This window comes from Staurois parvus, unplaced genomic scaffold, assembly GCF_062004578.1.
Source record: "Staurois parvus isolate SC_StPar_1 unplaced genomic scaffold, SC_StPar_1.0 ptg000636l, whole genome shotgun sequence".
NCBI classification, from domain to species: Eukaryota; Metazoa; Chordata; class Amphibia; order Anura; family Ranidae; genus Staurois; species Staurois parvus.
The window spans coordinates 2,347,379-2,370,083 of NW_028318432.1; the positions used below are offsets into that span (position 1 = coordinate 2,347,379).

The 22,705-nt window shown below is 40.2% G+C and overlaps 1 protein-coding gene across 1 annotated transcript in view; it reads left to right on the forward strand.

Moving 5' to 3' along the window:
• MALRD1 (MAM and LDL receptor class A domain containing 1) overlaps nucleotides 1–22,705 on the forward strand; it is a 464,614-nt gene that overhangs the window by 121,886 nt on the left and 320,023 nt on the right. Inside the window, exons 10-14 of the mRNA XM_089693696.1 lie at nucleotides 1,635–1,734; nucleotides 3,228–3,362; nucleotides 6,029–6,181; nucleotides 13,966–14,071; nucleotides 17,094–17,461. Coding sequence (XP_089549822.1) covers nucleotides 1,635–1,734; nucleotides 3,228–3,362; nucleotides 6,029–6,181; nucleotides 13,966–14,071; nucleotides 17,094–17,461 — 862 coding nt within the window. The remainder of the gene's footprint in view (nucleotides 1–1,634; nucleotides 1,735–3,227; nucleotides 3,363–6,028; nucleotides 6,182–13,965; nucleotides 14,072–17,093; nucleotides 17,462–22,705) is intronic.

The following is a 22,705-nucleotide window of genomic DNA, read 5'->3' on the forward strand; positions in this document are numbered from 1 at the left end:
GAATGTTTATGCAAGAAATAAAAATTGGTAAAACTTCTACTTATAGGAAAGTTTATTTTCTCTGCATTAGAAGAGCTTTTCACTGTCATTTAGCGCCTCACTGCCAGCCAACGATTACATCATGTGGAGGTTGATGGATGGCTTTCAGATACCTTCAGCAGATTGTGAAGTGCGCATTAACTGCTGAAATTAATGTATGCCGTATTGTGTCAGAAATCAAAAAACTGTTCCTTATGTCAAGAATGAAGACTGTATTGGAAACAGGAGTCTGGCTTTGCTGTAATGCAGACATCTAGAGATGATCAAGTAATCAAAAATTATCCTTGTCCTCCATCAGCCCCATTTCTCTTCCAAAAATCGGTTTTATTTATCACTGCTGGCTTTTTTTCTCAAACTTAAAGTGGTATTAAACCCAAAAGAAAACATTTATTATATTGCAGCTTACCAAGTCTTCGATGTGATAGCTGCATTCGTTTTGTTGTTTAGGCTTTCTTTTCTTTATTTTCATCTGATGATCCAGCCGGTAAGTCTGTTTTTTAACAGACCAAAACTGTCCAGCAAAAATACCAGAGTGTTGAGAGAAACCATTTACCACTGACAGGGGTGATTACAATGATCAGTTTTTATTTATTCATGTAAAACCTTTATACCAAAAGAAAAAAAAACTGTTGCTGTAACTGCTTGTGTTACTGTAATGTGAGCTGGAGTTTGCCTTCAATTTGTTAGTGTATCTAAAGCTGTTAGTACATCCAACACTCCCCTCCCCCATGACTGACAATGCCGCTGTCAAAATGTGCCCCCTGTGCTCCTTCATCCAGAGTGGGGGTTCTCTAATACAGGAGGTGTGCTACTGGTCAGATCACCAGGAGAAAACAGAAGTGAAAAAAAATCTAAAAAAAGAAATCTAATGATTGGTAAGCTGCAATATATAAACGTTTTGGATTTTGGGTTTAATTTTTTAACATGTTAAAGTGTATCTTTGTCTCTTTTTTAGTTTAGAGTTGCAACCCCTATTTTTTTTTTTTTTAATTACTATCAATGTGCCTGCCTTGAAGTCTCACTGTCTTTTTTTGTCCTGGGGACTGTTGTCACTGGGAAAAAAAGTAATGGGAACTCCATGTTAGTTTTGACCAAAATAAGTGGTACAAGGGAATCTGCCAATGGGGATACCTATTCCAATGAAAGCTGTCCAAAAAGTTTAGATATACAGTATTTGTTTCCAATTCTTGCTGTGTCTCTTCAACATGAAATAAAGGAAAACGTTCAAAGATAATAAATATATATATATATATAAACCTATAGTAGTTTTAACCTCCCTTGCTTGAACTAAAACTTGAAAAACTGTTTTCGTGACACATGCATTTGAAATAAGAAAGTATCCCTTCCCAAATGATACCAATCTGTATGTGACCTCCATAATGATATACTCCATTTGGGAGTGCAAAATCTGGTGCAGCTCTGTATAGTAACCAATCAGCTTCCAGGTTTTATTGTCAAAGCCTAATTGAACAAGCTGAAGTTAGAAGCTGATTGGCTCCCATGCACAACTAGACCAGATTCAGAGTGCTCCGGTTTTAATGGGAGTTCTCTCCCATTATCTTGCTGTGGATTTTAATTATTCATTTCTATTTCAGATCCTATTGGAAGCCACACTGTTATCAGCTGAGGCTACAGCTTCTATTGATGATATCAGCTTATCTCCAGACTGCAACTTTATCAATTACACAGATACAGGTAATTTTAGGATACTATTCATATTTTTCTTTTTTTTTGCCTGGGGGTCATTTAGACCGAGTTCACAGTAGTGCGGTGCGGGACACCACATGTAATTCACACAGGAATCACACCGCATTCCTGTGCGAATTACAAGCGATGTCTGTATGCTGCAATTAGAGCCATACATTCTGTATGGCTCAAATCGTATCCGCAACAAAAAGGTACAGGACTCTTTTTTTCTTACCCGTGTCTGAATCGCAGGTGAGAACACCCATGCAATGTGATTTCTGGCAATCACACTGCGTTTGGAAATCTGTTTTGGGGTTCCATTAATTTAACATTGACACCTACACCAGATCGCATGAACACCATGCGATTGCAATGTGGTGAGCATGAGTGTGAACCCGGTCTTAAGGTGAGGATGCTGTTTGCTGTTCACAGCCTGTTTTAATGTAGTCCACTTAGACCTTCTATTTATCATGTATTCTGTATCTTAGCACCACAAACTGAAAACACTCTTTAATTCATTTTTATCATTCAAAGCAAACTACCAATCATCAATGTCCCCATTTTATAGAGCAATTACTTTGAAAATGTTAGAGATTCCATATATAGCCCTACAGGACAGACAGTGCACAGTCCACATGTGTTTATATGCTTGTATTCTGACACCCAGCACCCACTGCCATCAGCTGACTGTCTGCATCATCTAATCTAGGAAAGGTTTCGAACATGTCCCTGCAACAGTAGGTGATCACACACCTGTTGAGTAAGAATGGCCACACACTGATCAGAATTCAGCTAGTCTCTGCTGCACCTGACAAATTTCGATCAGTGTATGGCCAGCTTAAAGTGGTTGTAAACCTTTACCTATACCCAGTGAAGTGACTGGCCTCAGGTGTTAAACAGAGATGAAACAAATCCTCCTACATAAGTTCTACCTGTTTATCTGTGGTCTTCTCTTCTCTACATCCATTCAAAGTGCTGATTTATAAAGGTTGTCTGAGAATTCCTTAAAAAGGGGGCAGAGAGCTGGAATTACACTCTGCAGAGCTCAGTGAGGAAAGCTCAGAGAGCTCATTGGAGGTAGGGGACACACACCCCTCCACACAGCTCACAGGAACAGAGCTGAGGCTGCTAATCTGTTGGAGTCCTTCTCCTGTCTCCTTTTTTCTTTTGGTGTCAGGAAAACTTGTCAGAAGTGACTCATGCAGATAGCAGAGGAACAAAGCATCAGACAGAAATGATGCTATGGTCATTCAGTCAGCTTGGTAGATGTCAAACAACAGTTGAACTAACAGTCATACCATTGGATCCCAAGCCATAAAGTAAGCAGTGGTATCTGAAACATCAAGTCTGCTTTCCATGTCTATGGTTAGGTTGACAGCTGAGCAAAGCTTGGCTTTACCATTGGGTACCACAGATTCTAATGTCTTCCAAAATGGCCAGGGGAATTCTCTTCCTGTGTTGGAACAACACTGTGTAATCAGATGCAATATTCCTTCTCATAGGTCTTTTAAAAGGACCTTTATTTTTTAACTGTCCCCTGGGGTATATGTCTTGTGGAGATGGCAACTGCATACCAAGGAAAAAACGCTGTGACTTTACAAAGGACTGTGAAAATGGATTTGATGAAGTATCATGCGGTAAGTGTCTGTCTTTCTTCATGTATATTTGTTAGTTTTGATGTGTATAATTTTGATCTTTATATAGTTGGGTTAAAAAAAATACATCCTTCAAATTAATACTTTCAAAAAGAAAGTCATTCTGGCAACTTAGTGGGCATTGCAGTGGCTAAGCAGTAAGTACCATTACAGTGCAATGCTGAGGTTTGATCGATTGATTGATCGATCCTTCCTTTGATAGATCAACCCTACCGTTGATCGAGAGATCCTTCCCTCGATCAGTTGATTGAGCAATCCTTTTTTTTGATTGATTGATCCTTCTTTTGATCAATTTATCCTTCCTTTAAATGATTGATCGATCCTTCCTTCAATCGATTGAAGGAAAAATTGATCAACTGAAGGAAGGGTCAGTCGATTGAAGGAAGGATAGATTGATTGAAGGAAAGGTTGATCAATCGAGGAACCACTTTAAAATAAAGAAAGAAACAAGCTAACCTACCGGTATACAATTTTCCCAATATACAGAAAAGTTCTTTTCATTAAGCCATTTTGTCTTTAAGTCAACGGTCTTATGGTCTTTTTTACTCAATTGCACATCCAAAGGTTTTCTTTGGATGCCACTATCACTTGGCATTGTGTGCCAATACTTTGCTTACTGTTATATGGTAAAATCTTCAACTATATTCTTCCCAACTACACAAAGAAAGCAAGCAATGTGGTTACCCCGACTTTGATGCATAGCCTTAGAGTTATTAAATTATATTTAATTTATCTGTAGCGCTACCCCCACAGGGGCGATATGATAATGGTTGTCCCCAGTGGTTGCCCTGACCTTGCAAGCCTCCCGACATTTCTGACACTCTAGGTTCAGACATATTTTACCATTATAGGTTAATAATACAAGAGACACAATTCTTTAGTAACACCTCTATATTAAACTTGTTCAAAAGAGTAGACCACAAGAATAATGGGGTTAGGATATACAACCCCCAATTAACGCATAAAAATAGGACACTGGTAAAATAGGAATAATCAATTAGTAACGTTTAACAAATTATACAGTCATGAGTAAAGAACTTCAACCACCAGACCACAACACCAGTAGTAAGAGGGGGTTGTTGACTTATCAGCTCCCCCTAGGCCACTGGTATCACAATGGTGGATGCAGAGAATTGTGTAAATACAGTATATCCTCCAACATAAATAGATATAAGTATTCTAATTTGAATAACAATGGCCTTAGGAGAGAAGAGGTCCCCTTAAATAGAGATTGCAACTTCCCATCCTTTGATGTTTAAAGTTCCTTATACAGTGGTATATGTTGTCTTCTGCTAGCAATGGTAGGGGCCCATAAACAGTAATGAATACTAGTAATTCAAGGAAGCTAAACAGGCTGTGGTACTGCTCAAAGCAAAGATCTCCTGATACTGAGGTGTAAGGGTGTCTGTCTGCATGCAGTGTCTCTAGAGTGATGACAGAAAGAGGTTGGGCATCCGCCCTCTCACCAATCCCATGTATAGCATGGCCTCCTAGGAATGAGAGTTCTTGCACAAGCTCTTGGCTGTTTGCAGGGATGTGCAGACTTGCCATCTGATAGCCTGTTTGTGTGAAGAATAACAGTCCCGATGCAGAGAAGCTGATGCGATCCCAGTGTGGTGATTGACTTCACTCCCATACTGAGCTGATGTGCAGAGTCCCACAGCAGTAGACCAACAATCTGAGGAGAATGGCAGTCCCCTTCTGTTCATCTCTGAATCCTGGGACAAGAGAGCGAGCCATTCCCTTGCTGTAGATATCTGTATATGTATATCTGCTCTCCAGCATCCTTCTGGTTAGCCAGCTCTCTGGTAGTTGTAGTTCAATCAGCACTCAGGTATACAGGATGTATTGGCTATAGGACTACAGGTCCCAAGATCCTCTGTTGTCAGAAGAACTAGATCCACTGTGCTATGGTAAGCAATATAGCAGTCTCTGTACTGGGCACTAGGGGGAAAAGGATTAATCATAAGTCTCATCTGTAAATGTCCCAGAAGGCATAATGATATAGCCGGCACCTAGCTACATCTAGCAGATACAGAATATTTCCATATCTTTCCATAATTTGTAACTATCCTGCAGAAATGTAATAGTTCTACATACTGTGTTCCATGAGCCAAACATTAGTGTCTTCCTCATCCACTAGTTCAATAATAAAAAGACTGAAAAAACTAGGCTTGATGTCAATGTATGTGGTTTACCGATGCTACCGTAACTTTATTTTTATTGAACATGTTTGTTTGCAGCTTATGATTTTTTTCTCTCTCTGCCAAGCAAATATTAACCACTTGCTTTCCTGAGGATTTACCCCCTTTCCTGACCAGGCCATTTTTGCATTACGGCACTGCGTCATTTTAACTGACAATTATGTGGTCATGCAACGCTGCACCCAAATGAAATTTATGTTCTTCTTTTCCCATGAATTGAGCTTTCTTTCGGTGGTCTTTGATTCCCTGTGCATTTTTTATTTTTTTGTGCTATAGAAAAAAGACCGGAAATTTTCAGAAAAAAAAAACAATATTTTTTACTTTTTTGCTATTAAACACGTCCAATAAAAACATTTAGACAGTATTCTAAATTTGCTATAAAAAACAAATCTTCAATTTTTGGGTTCCTCTTTAATTTGCGATAATTTTGTATTTTTTTTTTAGCTTCTAAATGTGACTTTGAATCGGATAGCTGTGGATGGTATGAAAGAAGATTTGCTGATCTATTTAACTGGTTGAGACAGTCACCAAGCCGCCTGCACCCTGAATATTCCTCCCAGGCTCCCCAACAGGATCACTCTACAGGTTCCTCTAAAGGTATTTTTTTAATTTTAAAACAATTTTTTTATGGTTAGCCTAATATTAGAAAATTGCAGATTATCTAAATGTATTATTTATTTTTTTATTAAAGAAACATTGAGACTGCCATGCCTGACCTCTCCTAGTGAAAAGTGGCCTGACTATATTGACCATGGATTGCAGGAAAGAAAATTGCTCAATTTCCCCATCAACACAGTCAGTGTTTGATGGGGGAATCTGTACCGCGGGGCTATTGTGTTCTGGCAGCGGGGAGCCAAACACGATTACTGCTAGCGACTATATCGGCAGTAATCACATGTAAAAAAACTGACAGGCTGGTTGTACTGAAGTCAATTGATAGATCAACTTTAGTATAACTAGCTTGCCTGTAGATGAATCCCCCCATGGAGCTTAGTCATGGGGAACCCCCTTCTGACCACTATGCCTTAAACCTACAAACCACTGCACCTTCACGCTAAACCCTCTGCGCTCTCACATGTGCAGCTGACCCAGATCCTCACCTCCCCCATTTCTACACCCCACACCCTCACTCTCACCACTGCATCTGACCCCATGCCCCACTCCAAAAACCTTTTCCACATGCCACCACCCGACAAAGCCCTCTTCTGTCTGCACTTGGTGCCACAGTACCAACACATGTCTTGTGCACTGTGCCACTGTACCAATGCACACCCTGTGCTCTCTGCCACTGCAGTGATGCACCCTTCCACATTTAGCCCATTCGGAGAATGGGCTCACTTTCCCCAGTAAATAGTAATAGTCATTCATATTTCCACCTTGAAGTAAGCTCCCAGGACACCTTGTTCTTTACATGATTTCACTTTTTAATAACCACCCCCTCAAGTGGATATAATTTCATTTGCATTCAAAGAAATGGGACTTTCACGGTACGGTAAAACAATATTGAATTTCTTTTTCATCCATAAAAAGTCACAAACATTCAAAACATTTCGTTGATGCTTATTTCTGGACTTTGTTTTTACATAAATTCAATCACTATCACCCTTTAATATTCCATGCAATCCAATATCTTTTGAGGCCCAATGTCCTTATATAGTGCTTTGTTGAAATTAAACTTCAAAGCCAAGGATGGCAGGAACTTATACTCTGTCTAATGCGTTTCCAAGAGCAAAGTGCACGTTTCAAAAATCATCTATCTTTCAAAGACCATACAGTGAATCTATATTGACAAAAAAATACATTTATTAATATCATGACAAACATTCATCTAGCAATTTACTTTTGCAATTCTTCATGGTACATAAACCATCATTACTCAAATTTTTTACATTTACAGTAATCATGTTATTTATGCCAGGTCTGGTGCATGCATGAGGATAATATACAGTGGGAAAATAATTTTTTGATACCCTGCAGATTTGTTAAGTTTGCCCACTTACAAAGAAATGAAGAGTCTATAATTTTTATCATAGGTGTACTTTAAATGATAGAGACAGAATATCAACAAAAATCTAGAAAAAACACATGATATAAATGTTATAAATTGAGTTGCAGTTCAGTGAGTAAAATAAGTATTTGATCCCAAAGCAAAACATGACTTAGTACTTGGTGGGGAAACCCTTGTTGGCAAGCACGGAGGTAAGACGTTTCTTGTAGTGGGTTACCAGGTCTGTACACATCTCAGGAGGGAGTTTGGTCCACTCTTCTTTACAGATCTTCTTTAAATCCTTAAGGTTTCTTGGCTGTTGCTTGGCAACTCGAAATTTTAGCTCCTTCCATAAATTTCCTATAGGATTTAGGTCTGGAGACTGGCTAGGCCACTCCATGACCTTAATGTGCTTCTTCTTGAGCCATGCCTTTGTTGCCTTTGTGGTATGTTTTGGGTCATTGTCATGCTGGAAGACCCATCCACAACCCATCTTCAGTGTACTGGCTGAGGGAAGAAGGTTGCCATCCAAGATTTTACAATACATGGCCCTGTTCATTGGCCCCTCAATGTGGCAAAGTCATCCTGTACTTTTAGAAGAGGAACAGCTCCAAAGCATAATGTTTCCACTTCTGTGCTTGGCTGTAGGGATAGTGTTCTTAGGGTCATAGTCAGTACTTTTCTTCATCCAAACACAGCAAGTGGAGTTAATGCCAAAGAGCTCAATTTTGGTATCATCTGACCACAGCACTTTCTCTCAATCCTTCTCTGAATCATTTAGATGTTCATTGGCAAACTTCAGATGGGCCTGTACATGTGATGAGTGGGACCTTGTGGGCGCTGCAGGATTTCAATCCATGGTGGCATATTGCTTTGCCAGTGCTTTGTTTGGTGACTGCAGTCAATTGCCTTGAGATCATACACAAGCTCCTCCTGTGTAGTTATGTGCTGATCCCCCACTTTTCTCATGATCATCCTTACCCCATGAGGCAAAATCTTGCATGGAGCTCCAGACCGAGAGCAGTTGATGATTATTTTGTATTTCTTACATTTGTGAATAATCACTCCAACAGTTGTCTCCTTCTCACCAAGTCTCTTGCTGATGGTCTTATAGCCCATTCCAGCCTTGCGCTGGTCTGCAATCTAGTATCTGATGTCCTTTGACAGCTCTTTGGTCTTGGTGAGGTTTGAATGGAAGAAAGAGATTGTGTGGACAGCTGTCTTTTATACACATGCTCGTTAGGAGCACCTTCTTTAAATTGACAGGACTAATCTGTGTACCACATAGCCCATCTGTGGGAGCCAGAATTATTTTTAGTTCGTAGGGGATCAAATACTTATTTTACTCACTGAACTGCAACTCAATTTATAACATTTGTATCATATGATTTTTTCTGGATTTTTGGTTGATATTCTTTCTCTATAATTTAAAATACACCTTTGATAAAAAAAAAAAAAGTATAAACCCTTCGTTTCTTTGTAAGTGGGAAAACTTACAAAATCTGCAGGGGATCAAATAATTATATTCCCACTGTAGTACAGGTCACAGACAGTTACAAGCATAAATCCCAAAGGCAGGGGCATGATGGAACTTATAGTTCCACAACAGTTGGAGGGCCACAGGTTGAGTACCCATGGTGTAAACTCTGTCTGGCCAGCCACATGGGATATTCTGCTTTCCTTCACCTGTACTGTATTTCAATTTTAGGGTCTGATGAGGCGTTATGCCCCGCACACACGATGAGAATATCAGACGAATGATTGTCTGTTTTTCTCCTATCAAAAATGAAGAGGTTACTAAAGTTAAAAAAATTCTCATACGACAGAATCCAACTTTGGAAGTGATATATTGTATTGTCTTGTAATGTATTAATTTGTTTCTAAACATGCGCGGTTTTGTATCGTACGAGAACAATTTGTGTTCTTGTCCCATTGGATATTGTTGCATGAACTGTCATGATCGCCTGTCAAAAGCCATATACTAATGATCAGATTATCTTATGATCACTCTGAAAGCTAATTTTTTTTTCCCATATTCTCTTTGTGTGTACAGGGCATTAGGAGGATAGGATATGTATGTGTGGAGCTAATGGAAATGTTTACTTAAATGCCCCCTTACCAGCAACACATGCTTATCTTTGGATGTAAGAAGATAACTCCAGTTATCTCCAGTATATGCTTATCCTAGCAAAACTACTGCATGCATTGGGGGTTATTTACTAAAACTCGGCATGCAAAGTCTGCTGCAACTCGGCATAGAAACAAATCAGCTTCCAGGTTTTATTGCCAAAGCTTAACCACCTCCCATCCGGCCCATGTATATAAACAGCCAGATGGTGGCAGTGCAGGGTCGGGTGGCCGTTTATAAACGGCCTCCCCGCACCCTGCTTGTGCACGCTCCTTGGGAGTGCGCAGCACCGCAATCCGGTGGCCGCTGTGTCCTCTGGACACAGTGGAACACCGATCGGACGGGACCTCTGTGTGAGGTCCCGATCATGTGATCACTGATTGGCCAATCAGAGATCATGTGATCACTGATTGGCCAATCAGAGATCATGTGATCACTGATTGGCCAATCAGAGATCATGTGATCACTGATTGGCCAATCAGTGATCACATGCAAAGTAGTAAGCAAGATGTCACTTCTGACATCATTGCTTACTACGTGTGAAATCTGTGAATAATCACAGAGGTCACATGGTACAAGGCTATTCACAACAGCCTTGTACCATGTGACAAGCTGTGACCAATCACAGCTCACACAGTAGTTCTCATTGGCTGCAAGAATGCAGCTAGAGAGTAGGAGAAATTATTGCTTTTCCATCCTTTATAGGTTGAAAAGCAATCAGTGTAAAAAAACAAAAAAAAAACATAAATAATAAAAAAAGTAAATATGTAAAAAAAAGTTTAAACATTATAATTTTTGGTTATAAACTAATTGGGTTATTTTTTTTTTACTTTTTTATGATGAAATACTATTTATTTGCAAAATTTTATAAGAAAAACACTTTTTAAAAATTTTTTTGGACTTTTTCATTTACATAGCAAAAAAAAAAATCCAAGTGGTGAATAAATACCACCAAAATAAAGCTTTATCTGTCTCAAAAGATGCTAAAAAATTCATATGGGTACAGTATTGCATGACCGCGCAATTGTCATTCAAAATGTGATAGCACTGAAAGCTAAAAATTGGCCTGGACAGGAAGGGGGTAAAAGTTTCCGGACAGGAAGTGGTTAATGGGACATGCTGAAATCAGAAGCTGATTATATACCATGCACAGGTGCAGCAGATTCTGAGCTAAACCTTATCCTTGTGAGCAAGCTCATGGTGGTGAAACGCATTAGTGAAATTTTTTTTTGGTTGGAGATATGTATACAATAGTTTTGCTGACACTGGAATAAAATACTAGCATGGATTGTCCATGAATAATAGGAAGTGAGGGTCTGGAGCGGTGCAATGGATTTGGGTATGTTTATACTACACACCTATCTTTCCTTCACTTCTTCACCACCCCATTAACCTGCACTCCAGAATACAGGACCAACCTCAGGAAAAAGGGAAAGGACCCAGAGTTGAGAATCCACACACATGAAATCTAATGAGGGCACCAAACAAACATCCAAGAGTTCAAGGTCATATAATGATAACAACATGTTTTAGGGGCAAAACACACTCCCCTTTTTTCAGGGTTTAGGAATTATGACTGTTCTTAAATGAACACACATACCAAATAAAACTGCTCTGTGATGTACGGATGGGAACATTTCAGAAGAGCAGGTTATGCCAGTGATAGTGAATGCAGCATTCAGTGCAGTTTTATTTGGTAGTCCATTTAAGCACAGTCATAATTCCTAAGCCCAGATAAAGGGGGAGTGTATTTGGCCCCCAAGATGCGTTGGATCTGTTTGGCTATGAATCATTTTTACCATTACATTACCTGGAACTCTTGGATGTTTGTTTGGTGCTCTCATTGGATTGTATGTTGAATCTGAAACATACTGTACATCCAATGTCATTAAGAACTATCTTTAGTGTAAAGAAGATTAAGGAGTCCTGGAAGTGATGATTTGGCCCCCACAGAGCCGAGATCTTGGAGTCTGTCTGGGAGTACACAAAGAAACAGAATGATTTGAGGCAGCCTACATCTACAGAAGATATGTGGTTAGTTCTCCAAGATGTTTAGAACAATCTACCTGCTGAATTCCTTCAAAAACTGTTTGCAAGTGTACATAGAAGAACTGATGTTGGTTTGAAACCAAATGGTAGTCACACCATATATTGATTTGATTTATATTTCTCTTCTGTTTGCTCTCTTTGCATTTTGTGATTTGATAGAAATAAACAATGAAAATATATATTTTTGAAAGCATTCTTACTTCACAGCATTTCATCACACTTGCCTACAACTTTTGCACAGTACATTGCCACCCAGAGAAGAGAGAAAGGATGAAGGGCCGGCATGACTAAAAGGGAGGAACAAGTCAGAGAAGAATTAAATCTTGATAGTTTAGTGGGGAAGGGGTGTAGTTCTTTCCTGATATGAGGCTGAAGGTCAGATGGGCAGGGCAGAGCTACAAGGGTGGTTTGTGAAAAGGATGCTGGCTTTTCAATCTGGTCATGTCAGAATAAGAGGAAACTTTCCCTCCCTCCCACTCTGTATTCCGGGTTCCTGGAGTTTTCAGGGTTGTGTGGTGCTATTTTGTGGTTTTGAATTTATATGCAGTATGGTGGGTCAGGGGGTCTTTGGGGGGCCAGTGTGTAACTATATTGTTACAAAAATTGGGGACCCATCTAGTGTATGGCACTTCCACTTGGTTGCTTATTGGTGGTTATCCCAGGGGAAAATGTTAGAATGTGTAATGTGGTAATGTCTTCAAGCCGGTTAGGGTACGGCTGAGAAAATGGGCAGTTACAACTATAAAAGTGTGCCTTAAGGACACCCAAAATTCTGAGGACCCTCTGCACACTGGTATATACCCTTTCAAGCAGACTATGCAATAAATAGGGATATTTAGTTCGCACATATTGCAATACATGATTAAGCTGGCCAACTGCATCAAAGTAATCCCTCTATGGCCAGTCCTACTCTGCTCTGCCTACGCAAATGCTACTGTGGACACAATGCTAGCATAGGGGAAAAGACACAATGGGGAGAGCTACAAGGTTCAGGTCTGGCTATTGACCCAACAAACAAGAGATCCTTGTGCTCAAATCCCAATAGCTAGTGCATGCATTTATCCATCAGGTGCTAAAGGGGTGTAACCACATATTAACACTTGAAATTCTGAGGACCCTCTGCACACTGGTATATATCCTTTCAAGCAGACTATGCAATAAATAGGGATATTTAGTTCACACATATTGCAATACATGCTTAATCTGGCCAACTGCGTCAAAGTAATCCCTCTATGTAGCTCTCCCCATTGTGTCTTTTCCCCTATGCTAGCATTGTGTCCACAGTAGCATTTGCGTAGGTAGGGCAGAGTAGGACTGACCATAGAGAGATTACTTTGACGCAGTTGGCCAGCTTAAGCATGTATTGCAATATGTGTGAACTAAATATCCCTATTTATTGCATAGTCTGCTTGGAAGGGTATATACCAGAGTGCAGAGGGTCCTTCAGAATTTCTAGTGTTAATATGTGGTTACACCCCTTTAGCACCTGATGGATAAATGCATGCACTAGCTGTTGGGATTTGAGCACAGGGATCTCTTGTTTGTTAAGGACACCCAAAGACCCCCTCCTGGTTGCATTGTTGAATTTGCATTGTTGAAATTGTTTTAATTGATGCTATTTATTCAATTGTTAATAAAAGGGCTGCTGTGGCCATTTAAACCCATGTCACACAGTTCGTGTCTTTATTGAAAAAGGTTGAAGGGTCAAGGCTTATGAATCTTTTAGTCATGTATACGGCTGCCATTGCTAGCCTCTTTCTGAAAATATTTTGCTGGCACAGTGACTTAAAATTTTGAAGCCATAGTTTCAGCATGACAGCCAGGCATCTGGCATTGTCAACAAAACCACACACAGTCTGCATGTTTTTCTCATTACAGCCTTTCTATAAATTTCTAATAAATCTATTCCGTATGATGTGTCCAGGAGCTGGAGGCTGCCATGGCCACAAAGCGGAATACTGACTAATATATGATCACAGCATGAATACCACTACAGCTACTTTAATGAAAGTTTGTACATGAAACTAGGAGGAGAGCTTTGACCTAGTGCAGTTCAGTTCAACGCTTGTATCTGATAAACAGCATAAAACTTTAATGGCGATGTAGAAACTGATCAATTACCCAACAGCTTTCAAAAGCATTAAAAACACACATTGGCTTCCCTACATGTAACATGTCTTAAATAGCTGTTTATTTATTTATACCTTGATGTATTAGGTCACTTCATGTTTATTCAGAAAAAGAACAGCAACTTCTCACAGATTGCGGAGTTACGGAGCCCGAAGTTCAGCCAGGCAGCAGCGGGCTGTTCCCTGACCTTCTGGTGAGAAAGGCTTTCATCCTATTCATTCTTGTGACAATCACATTTTCTGTTTTGCATGCTGTGCTTCTTATCAGTCAGGAGACTCAGTTCACAGAGACGGAGTTATTATAATTCTCTTCATTATTTAATTTGATCATTTCTATGTAATAATGTTCGTTTTAAAAATCCCAAAATATTGCTCATTTATGAAATCTTCAAGCTGTATTTTCTCTTGAATCGTTATTTTATCTCAAAAAGTGTTACCAGTCTAGTGGGTGGCTAATCTACCATTACAGTCTTCCCCTTTATTTCTAAGATATGTCATCTTTTACTTTTAAATGGTTATATTGATACTCATCTTTTTAAATTCATAATCTGCTTGTGTGAATTGTAAGGTTAACATACGTACGCAGGGGCGGACTGACAACTCATGGGGTCCCTGGGCAATAGGGGATCATGGGGCCCCTGTGTCCTTGCCCAAACTCAAAAAACCCTATGAAAAAGGTACCAGGGGCATCTCATGGGGCCCCTTACTGACCCCGGGCCCTCGGGCAGTGCCCGAGTTTCCAAATGGTCAGTCCGCCCCTGTACGTACGTTTACTTATTTAACCACTTCCTGTCCGGACACTTTCACCCCCTTCCAGTCCAGGCCAATTTTCATCTTTCAGTGCTATCACACTTTGAATAACAATTGCGCGGTCATGCAACACTGTACCCATATTAATTTTTTAGCATTTTTTTTGAGACAGATAAAACTTTATTTTGGTGGTATTTATTCACCACTTGGATTTTTATTTTTTTGCTATATAAATGAAAAAAATCAAAACATTTTGAAAAAAAGTGTTTTTCTTATAAAATTTTGCAAATAAATAATCTTTCTTCATAAATCTTGGCCAAAATGTATTCAGCTATCTTTTTAGTAAAAAAAAATAACCCAAATTCGTTTATAACCAAAAATTATAATTAAAAAGAAAAAATTTTAATTTTATTTTTTTTTTATATTATTTTTTATGGGTTGTTTTTTTAACACACTGTCACCCTCGCAGTGTAGAGTCACCATAGTGACACTGTACTACTTGTGGGGGGTGATGAAGATTTTTTTTTTTTTACACTGATTGCTTTTACACCCATAAAGGCTGTAAAAGCAATAATTTCTTTCTCTTAGGCTGCATTCTTGCAGCTATTGAAAAATACTGTGAGAGCTGTGATTGGTCACAGCTTGTCACATGGTACAAGGCTATTGTGAATAGCCTTGTACCATGTGACCTCTGTGATCATTCACAGATTTCACACGTAGTAAGCAATGATGTCAGATGTGACATCTTGCTTACTAATCTGCATGTGATCACTGATTGGCCAATCAGTGATCACATGATCGAGACCTTCCACAGAGGGCCCGTACAGTGATCGGTGTTCCGCTGTGTCCGCTGGACACAGCAGGCACCGGATCATGGTGCCGCACGCTCCCAGGGAGCGCACACAAGCAGGAAAGCGGGATGACATTTATAAATGGCCACTCACTCCTGCACTGCTTCCGTCCGGCCCTTGTACATAAAGTGGTTAAAGTGTATCTAAACCCAAAAACAAAAATTTAATATACACCAATCAGCCATAATATTCTAATCACTGACAGGTAAAGTAAATAACATTGTTGCAGTTGCACCTGAAAGTGAGTGGGATATATTAGGCAGCAAATAGACATGTTCTCTCCGCAGATTATGTATTGAAAGCAGAAAAAATTGGCAAGCGTAAGGATTTGAGCGATTCTGACAAGGGACAAATTGTAATGGCTAGATCACTGGGTCAGAGCAACTCAAAAACTGCAGCTCTTATAGGATGCTCCAGATGCAGGGCCACTGATAGGGGCCAGACAACTTTATGGGGTCTATTTATAAAAAAAATTACCGTGCAAATGTAAGAGCATTGGTGCTGCTGCCAAGAATAACCTCAGTATTGTGCATTTCCCATGATCAGCACATTTATCTAGAGGCTGTAATGTGGGATTTTCCTGTTTTCAGGAAAATACCACATTATGGCCATTAGATGGCGCTGGCGATCATAAAAAATACACATATTATACACATTATAAGAATTACTCATGACAGCTGTACAAATGCTCAAGTATTCGCACAACAAATTTTTTATAAATTGACCTCTATGTGTTTCACCTCCTCCTATTACATTTTTCATTAAAAAAAAAAAAAAAAAATTGAACAGCAAAGGTAGGAGCCCCTCATAATGGGTACAGCAGGTGTGTAGACCTGGGAACTGGGAAAGGCAAAGATCTTACAATAGGCAATATGGAGATATAGTAGAAGACACTTTTAGGTAGCTCAAAGACGCACTCAACCCAAAAGTGAACATCTACTATATTGCAGGTTACCAATTCTTAGATGTGATAACTGCATTAGTTTCCTTTTTTAGACTTTCTTTCTTCTATTTTTTTTCTGATGATTCAGCCAGTAAGTCTGCTGCTTTTCAGCAGAACCAGCTCTTCTGAAATTATTTACCACTGACAGGGCTGTTTACAATGGTCAGATTTTATTTATTCACGTAAAAACCTTTACCCCCCCCCAAAAAAACAAAACAAAAAAACAAACAAAAACTGTTGTTATAACTGCTTGTGTAACTGCAGTGTGAGCTGGAGTTTGGTTTCAGTTTGTTAGTGTATCTAAATCTGCTAGTATATCTAACACTCCCCTCCCCCCAGACAGACAATGCTGCTGTCTGCTGTGTCCCCTGTGCTCCTTCATCCAGAGTGAGGGTGAGCTAATACAGGAGGTGTGTTATTGGCCAGATCACCAGGTGAAAACAAAGGGAGAAAATAGACTAAAAAATAAAACTAATGCAGTCACCACATGTAATGATTGGTAAGCTGCAATATATTACATTTTTGGTTTGGGTTTAAAATCATTTTAACTCTTCAGCATCAACCAAAAACCTAAATAATATTTTTGTGTGATTGACCTAATAAATAAAGCACTGGAAATGCTGAAATACTAGAATTGCTCTGCTCACAGTGGAACATACTATCTTGTTTCAGGTATTATAACTACGGACCAGCTGTGGGAGCAGCGGAGATTGTCCTCAATATTGATGGAGAGAATTCCCACACTTTGTTGTGGAGAATATACTACAGCCAGGGAAATCAATGGTGGAAAGGATTTATCCAGCTTGATCGCCTGTCTCGGCCTTTTCAGCTGTCAGTGAATAAAATCAGCATGGGAGTGTACGAAGGTGTATCTGCCATTGATGACATTGTATTTGAGAACTGTTCTCTGCCCCCTCCTGCGTCTAGCTGCAATGGACCGGACCTGTTCTGGTGTACAGATACCAGGGCTTGTATCAGCAGTCTACTGGTGTGTGACCTGATTGACGATTGTGGAGATATGTCGGATGAAAGTAACTGCAGTAAGTATTACTGTAATGATATGCTAGCATTTATAGGGTAAAATTCTAAAGATTTCCATAGAACATTACTAGTGAAACATAACTAAAGTTAAGAATGCCACATGATTTACTTCAAAGTGATATTAAATCTTCGGTTTTTTTTTTAAATAACAAACATTGCATACTTACCTGCTCTGTGCAGTGGTTTTGCACAGAGCAGCCCAAATTCTCCTCTTTTTGGGTCTCCAACCAGCACTGTCTGATCCTCCCCCTTGTTGAGTGCCCCCATAGCAAGTCAAGCTATGGGGGCACTCGTGCATGCTTGCTCCTGGGCTAGGTCTGTGTGTCTATTGACACAGAGTTTGGATTGACTCCTCCCCCTGCTCCCTCCTCACTCGCGGTGATTGACAGCACCAGAAGCTAATGGCTCCCACTGCTGCCTCTCTATCCAATAAGGAGGGCGAGAGCTGAGGGAGCCGCTGCTCTCATGCACATCTCTGGATAAAGATCAGGTTCAGGCAAGTATAATGGGGGAGTAGAACACTGCAGAGAATAGATTAAGGTAAAAATGACCTTCAAGCTTTGGATCCTCTTTAATCTGAATTTCATTCTGTTGCTCCTACACATTGTTTAGGGTGGGACTGCCTGTCTTGTCACATGATACTTTTCTCATTCTATCTCCTGCTCTCTCTGGTTGAAAGACAAAACAGAGGCTGTACAGACTGTAATGGAAAGGGTCAGAGAAATACCCAGTTTAAACATTCGTAAAGTTCATGAATTGTTACTTTTGAAGAAACTCTAGAAGCTGTGCCCCCAAAAAGCATGTGAAGGTTGAAGGACAAGTAACCGGCATTGCCTTTAGCCTCCTTGAAACTAAACTTTCGCACATTACATTACTGACATACAATGCCTTATTCTGCACTGTGTGGAGGTGGCTATTTTGGTAGAGGAGCAGAGCTTTCCTTCCTCGTGCTAGAGATGCCCCATTATCACTGATGATCTAAAAGGTAAAGAAAGCGCAGATCATAGAATGAATGAAGTAGTAGCAGGCAGATCCTTGCACTTCAGGTACAACTTCTTTTCCAGCAAGGAGAATAGTGAGCACAGTAGTGACATTTCCAAATCTCACTTCAAATCTCATAAAGCAGTTAATGAAGACACAGGATTCTCTAGGTAGAGCAATGCTATCTTTCAGGAGGAAGATGGGAATATAGGTGTTTAGTCAAAGTTTTTTTTTAAATTAGCAAAAGGGACAGTACTCACTATCAATGTCAATTATCCCTTGTGCTGATGGCAATCAGCAATCTGAAGTCCACTGAACCTGCCCCTCTTCACCCTGGCAGTTGTAACCTTCTAGTGCTATAGAGGTTAATAGAGCCAAGGGATCTGTCACAGGCACTCATCAACAGTGCTGACTATGCCTACCCTTTCCACCAGAGCCAGGACAGGGCACTGTGGTATCATGTGAGGTGGGGGCACCGCAAGCAGATTGAAGGGGGATTTGTGCTGGGAGGGGAAATTTGGAGGGTGGCAAGGGATAGGAATTTTTCCAGTAGGGGAAATATGGAGTGTGTGGTAAGAATGGTGATTTGGGTGGATTTGTGTTGGGAGGGGGGTGGGGAATTTACACCTAAGGGGTAAGCATGCAGATTAGATGCTCGTTTTTGTTTTTTTTTTTTGGGGGGGGGGGGTTCTACTTCACCTATAGTTCTACTTCACTCCTCCTAATGCACATATTTTTTCCTTTCAAATTTTCCACCCTAGCACAAATCCTCTCCCCCAATCCCCCCTCCTAGCATAACCCCGCCCAGTCCCACCTCCTACCACACATCCCCCTAACTACCTCCTCCTAGAACAACTCCCTCCAAATTATCCTGCCCAGTACAAATGCTTCATTACCACCCAAATCCCCCATCCTAACACAAATTCCCGCTCTTAGCACAATTTTTCCCCCAATCACCCCTCCTAACACTAATCTACCCCCCTCCAATCCCCCTCTCCTAGCACAAATTCCCCACAATCCCCTCTCCTAGCACAAATTCCCCCCCAAATCTCCCCTCCTAGCACAAGCCCCCCATCCCTCCTCCTAGCACAAATCCCCCCCAATCCTCCCTCCTAGCACAACCCCCCCTCCTAGTACAAGTTCCCCCCAACCCCTCTCCTAGTGAAAATCCCCTTTGCTAACACAATTCCTCCCCAATCCCCTCTCCTAACACAAATCCCCCAATCCCCTCTCCTAGCACAAATTCCCCCCCCCCACAATACCCCTCCTGGCACAAATTTCCCCAATCTCCCCTCCCAGAACCAATCCTCTTCCTTCAATCCCTAGAACCAGCCATGGCTGAGAGTAGGGAAACCAGTCGCTGTGGCCGCACCCTAGGCAGCAGTGTGTCCTAGGCAGCTGCCTAGTTTGCCTAGTGGTAGCGCCGGCCCTGCTCACAGCACTGGAAGAATATGGCTTACATGGTGGGTGGTGGAGGTTCAGAGGCCTTCAGATTTCAACTAAGCAAGCAGCCATCAGCACAAGGGATGCTTCATACTGATAATCAGCACTGCCCCTTGTGCTGATTTGTTAAGAAAATGTTTCACTAAACTTAAGCTTTGAGCACTAATAACCTTTTCTATATAATCTTTATAACACAGCAAATCTTCACATTTTGAGTATAGGTCCACTTTAAAGTGAACCTGTGGTATGCCCATTATTGACCGATATGAGTAAACCTGTAAACAAATACTGTATGTTTGAAAACTGATTGTATTCATATGTATATTTAAACAAAAGACTTTATTTTCTCATTAAGAGATACGTTGACTGTAAATGTAGAATTCCTCGGAGCCAAAACCCTTTATACTCATTTATAATGTCCTTGTATTTTAATCAGACCATTCTTATCTCCTGCTTAGAATGTGTATATTAATAAACTGCTCATGTAGCAGATATCTCTAACAAATGAATTTTTACATGGAAACTGTTTTTTTTTCTGACAACTCTTTAATGCCTTAGAAAATAATTTTATTTTATGTTTAAAAACTGGCCCCTTAAAATGACTCCTTGATGTAATTTCCCATATCTCTTATCTCACATCATCATGGGTATATCCCTTTGATAAACATGCTGATGAATCTAAGTGTGTTCAGATCTCTTTGGTTAAGAGAATATAGAGTCTGTCTTTGATGTTCTTACAGAGATAGATGATTGTGTTCCCAACACGGAAATTGTAATAACTTAAAAGCCCTGGGCTGTAAAGTATACATATACGATGGCATGGCCAGAGAGGCCTGATTATGTAAAAGTTATACTGAAGTGCACTCCAGCCAGATATTAACATTCTTGCATTTAAAGTAAACCTCTCCTTTCTTTAAAGGGTGGCAACAACTGGTGAAAGTCCAGGCATTATGCAGCTTGTCAACAAATACCTGCTTTAAAGTGGTTGTAAACCCTTACATATACCCAGTGAAGTCACTGGCTTTAGGTGATACACAGAGAAGAAACAAATTCTCCTGCACACATTGTACCTGTTTATCTGCAGTCTTCTCTTCTCTACATCCATTCAAAGTACTGAATTTATAAAGCTTGTCTGAAAGTGCAGAAAACAGGGGGCGGAGAGCTAAAATTACACACTGCAAAGTTCAGTGAGGAGAGCTCCGAGAGCTGATTGGAGGGAAGAGACACATCCCCTTCCACACAACTCACAGGAACAGAACTGAGGCTGTCAATCTGCTGGAGGTCCCTCCCCATCACCATTTTTCTCTTGGTGTTAGGAAAGCGTCAGAAGTGATGCATGCAGATAGCAGAGTAAGGAAGCAGCAAACAGAAGTGACACTTAGTGCTCGTGAATGAGACATGTACACACTATGCATATTTCATGTCTTACATTTACAACCAGTTTGTTAGAATTTGATTTAAACTTTTGCACACAAATTCAGAAAAATCATTTGTCAGTGGATTCGCTAGTACCATTATTGGCTCAACAAATTTTGTATGAAAACCCTGAAAAAGTTGCCATGTGAATATTTCAAATTCAAAGTTTGGCTGTGGGACGCACATATGCATTGCAATAAGTAAGGTTTTTTGTGAAGAAAAAACACATTCACTGTTAGAATTTTCTTTTGAGAAACATTTTCCATCTTCAGTTTCTTTGCCGCTACGGTCAAAACCAGTGCCATTAAATATTAGAAAATTCAAAAATATTCAGAAAATTATTTTTTCTAGTGAAATGTTATTGGTGTATGGCCAGCTTTAGTCCTAAAATAACATTTAAAATAGGTGCATAAATTATTCGTGTTTGCCCTTAATCTTAAACAAAAACACCCAAAAGTCCATGTGCTGAAAACATAATTAAATTGTTGAAATAAAAGTGCAAACTTCTTTTCTTCAAAAAATACTTTCACCTTCCACCCGTGCACAAACCAACGTCGAATACACTCACCAGAACTTGGTGAGTAAAAGACCTTTAAGGAATTTTTAGGGATCCTAAACCCTCTTTGGTGCCACGCTAGGGAAAATCTTCACCCTCCGAATAGACTCCACCATCCAACCAAAAGAAAAAAACTCACATAGCATAATATTGTCACACAATAGTAACTTTTTCCAAATGGAGATTAAGGCCACTCACATGTTAAACACTTGCTAAAGGCATGTTTATTATGTATAAAAGGCTTCAGTTCCAGCAGATATACAAACTTTTCCTTCCAGGACTCTCACATCCACAGTGGAACAAAGACAGGACTCCTCTTAGACCAAACAGTGAACCAAGATGGCCGCTGGAACGCACCGCTCAGCGTGCGTTCCACTCACCGGAAATTACGTCAGGCGCATGGAGTGTGGACCGGAAATGCGTCAACGCGTTTCACCCCTCCCATAGGGCGTTATCAAGACCTTGTCTTGTAGGTCTTGATAACGCCCTATGGGAGGGGCGAAACGCGTTGACGCCTGTATATCTGCTGGAACTGAAGCCTTTTATACATAATAAACATGCCTTTAGCAAGTGTTTAACATGTGAGTGGCCTTAATCTCCATTTGGAAAAAGTTACTATTGTGTGACAATATTATGCTATGTGAGTTTTTTTCTTTTGGTTGGATGGTGGAGTCTATTCGGAGGGTGAAGATTTTCCCTAGCGTGGCACCAAAGAGGGTTTAGGATCCCTAAAAATTCCTTAAAGGTGTTTTACTCACCAAGTTCTGGTGAGTGTATTCGATGTTGGTTTGTGCATGGGTGGAAGGTGAAAGTATTTTTTGAAGAAAAGAAGTTTGCACTTTTATTT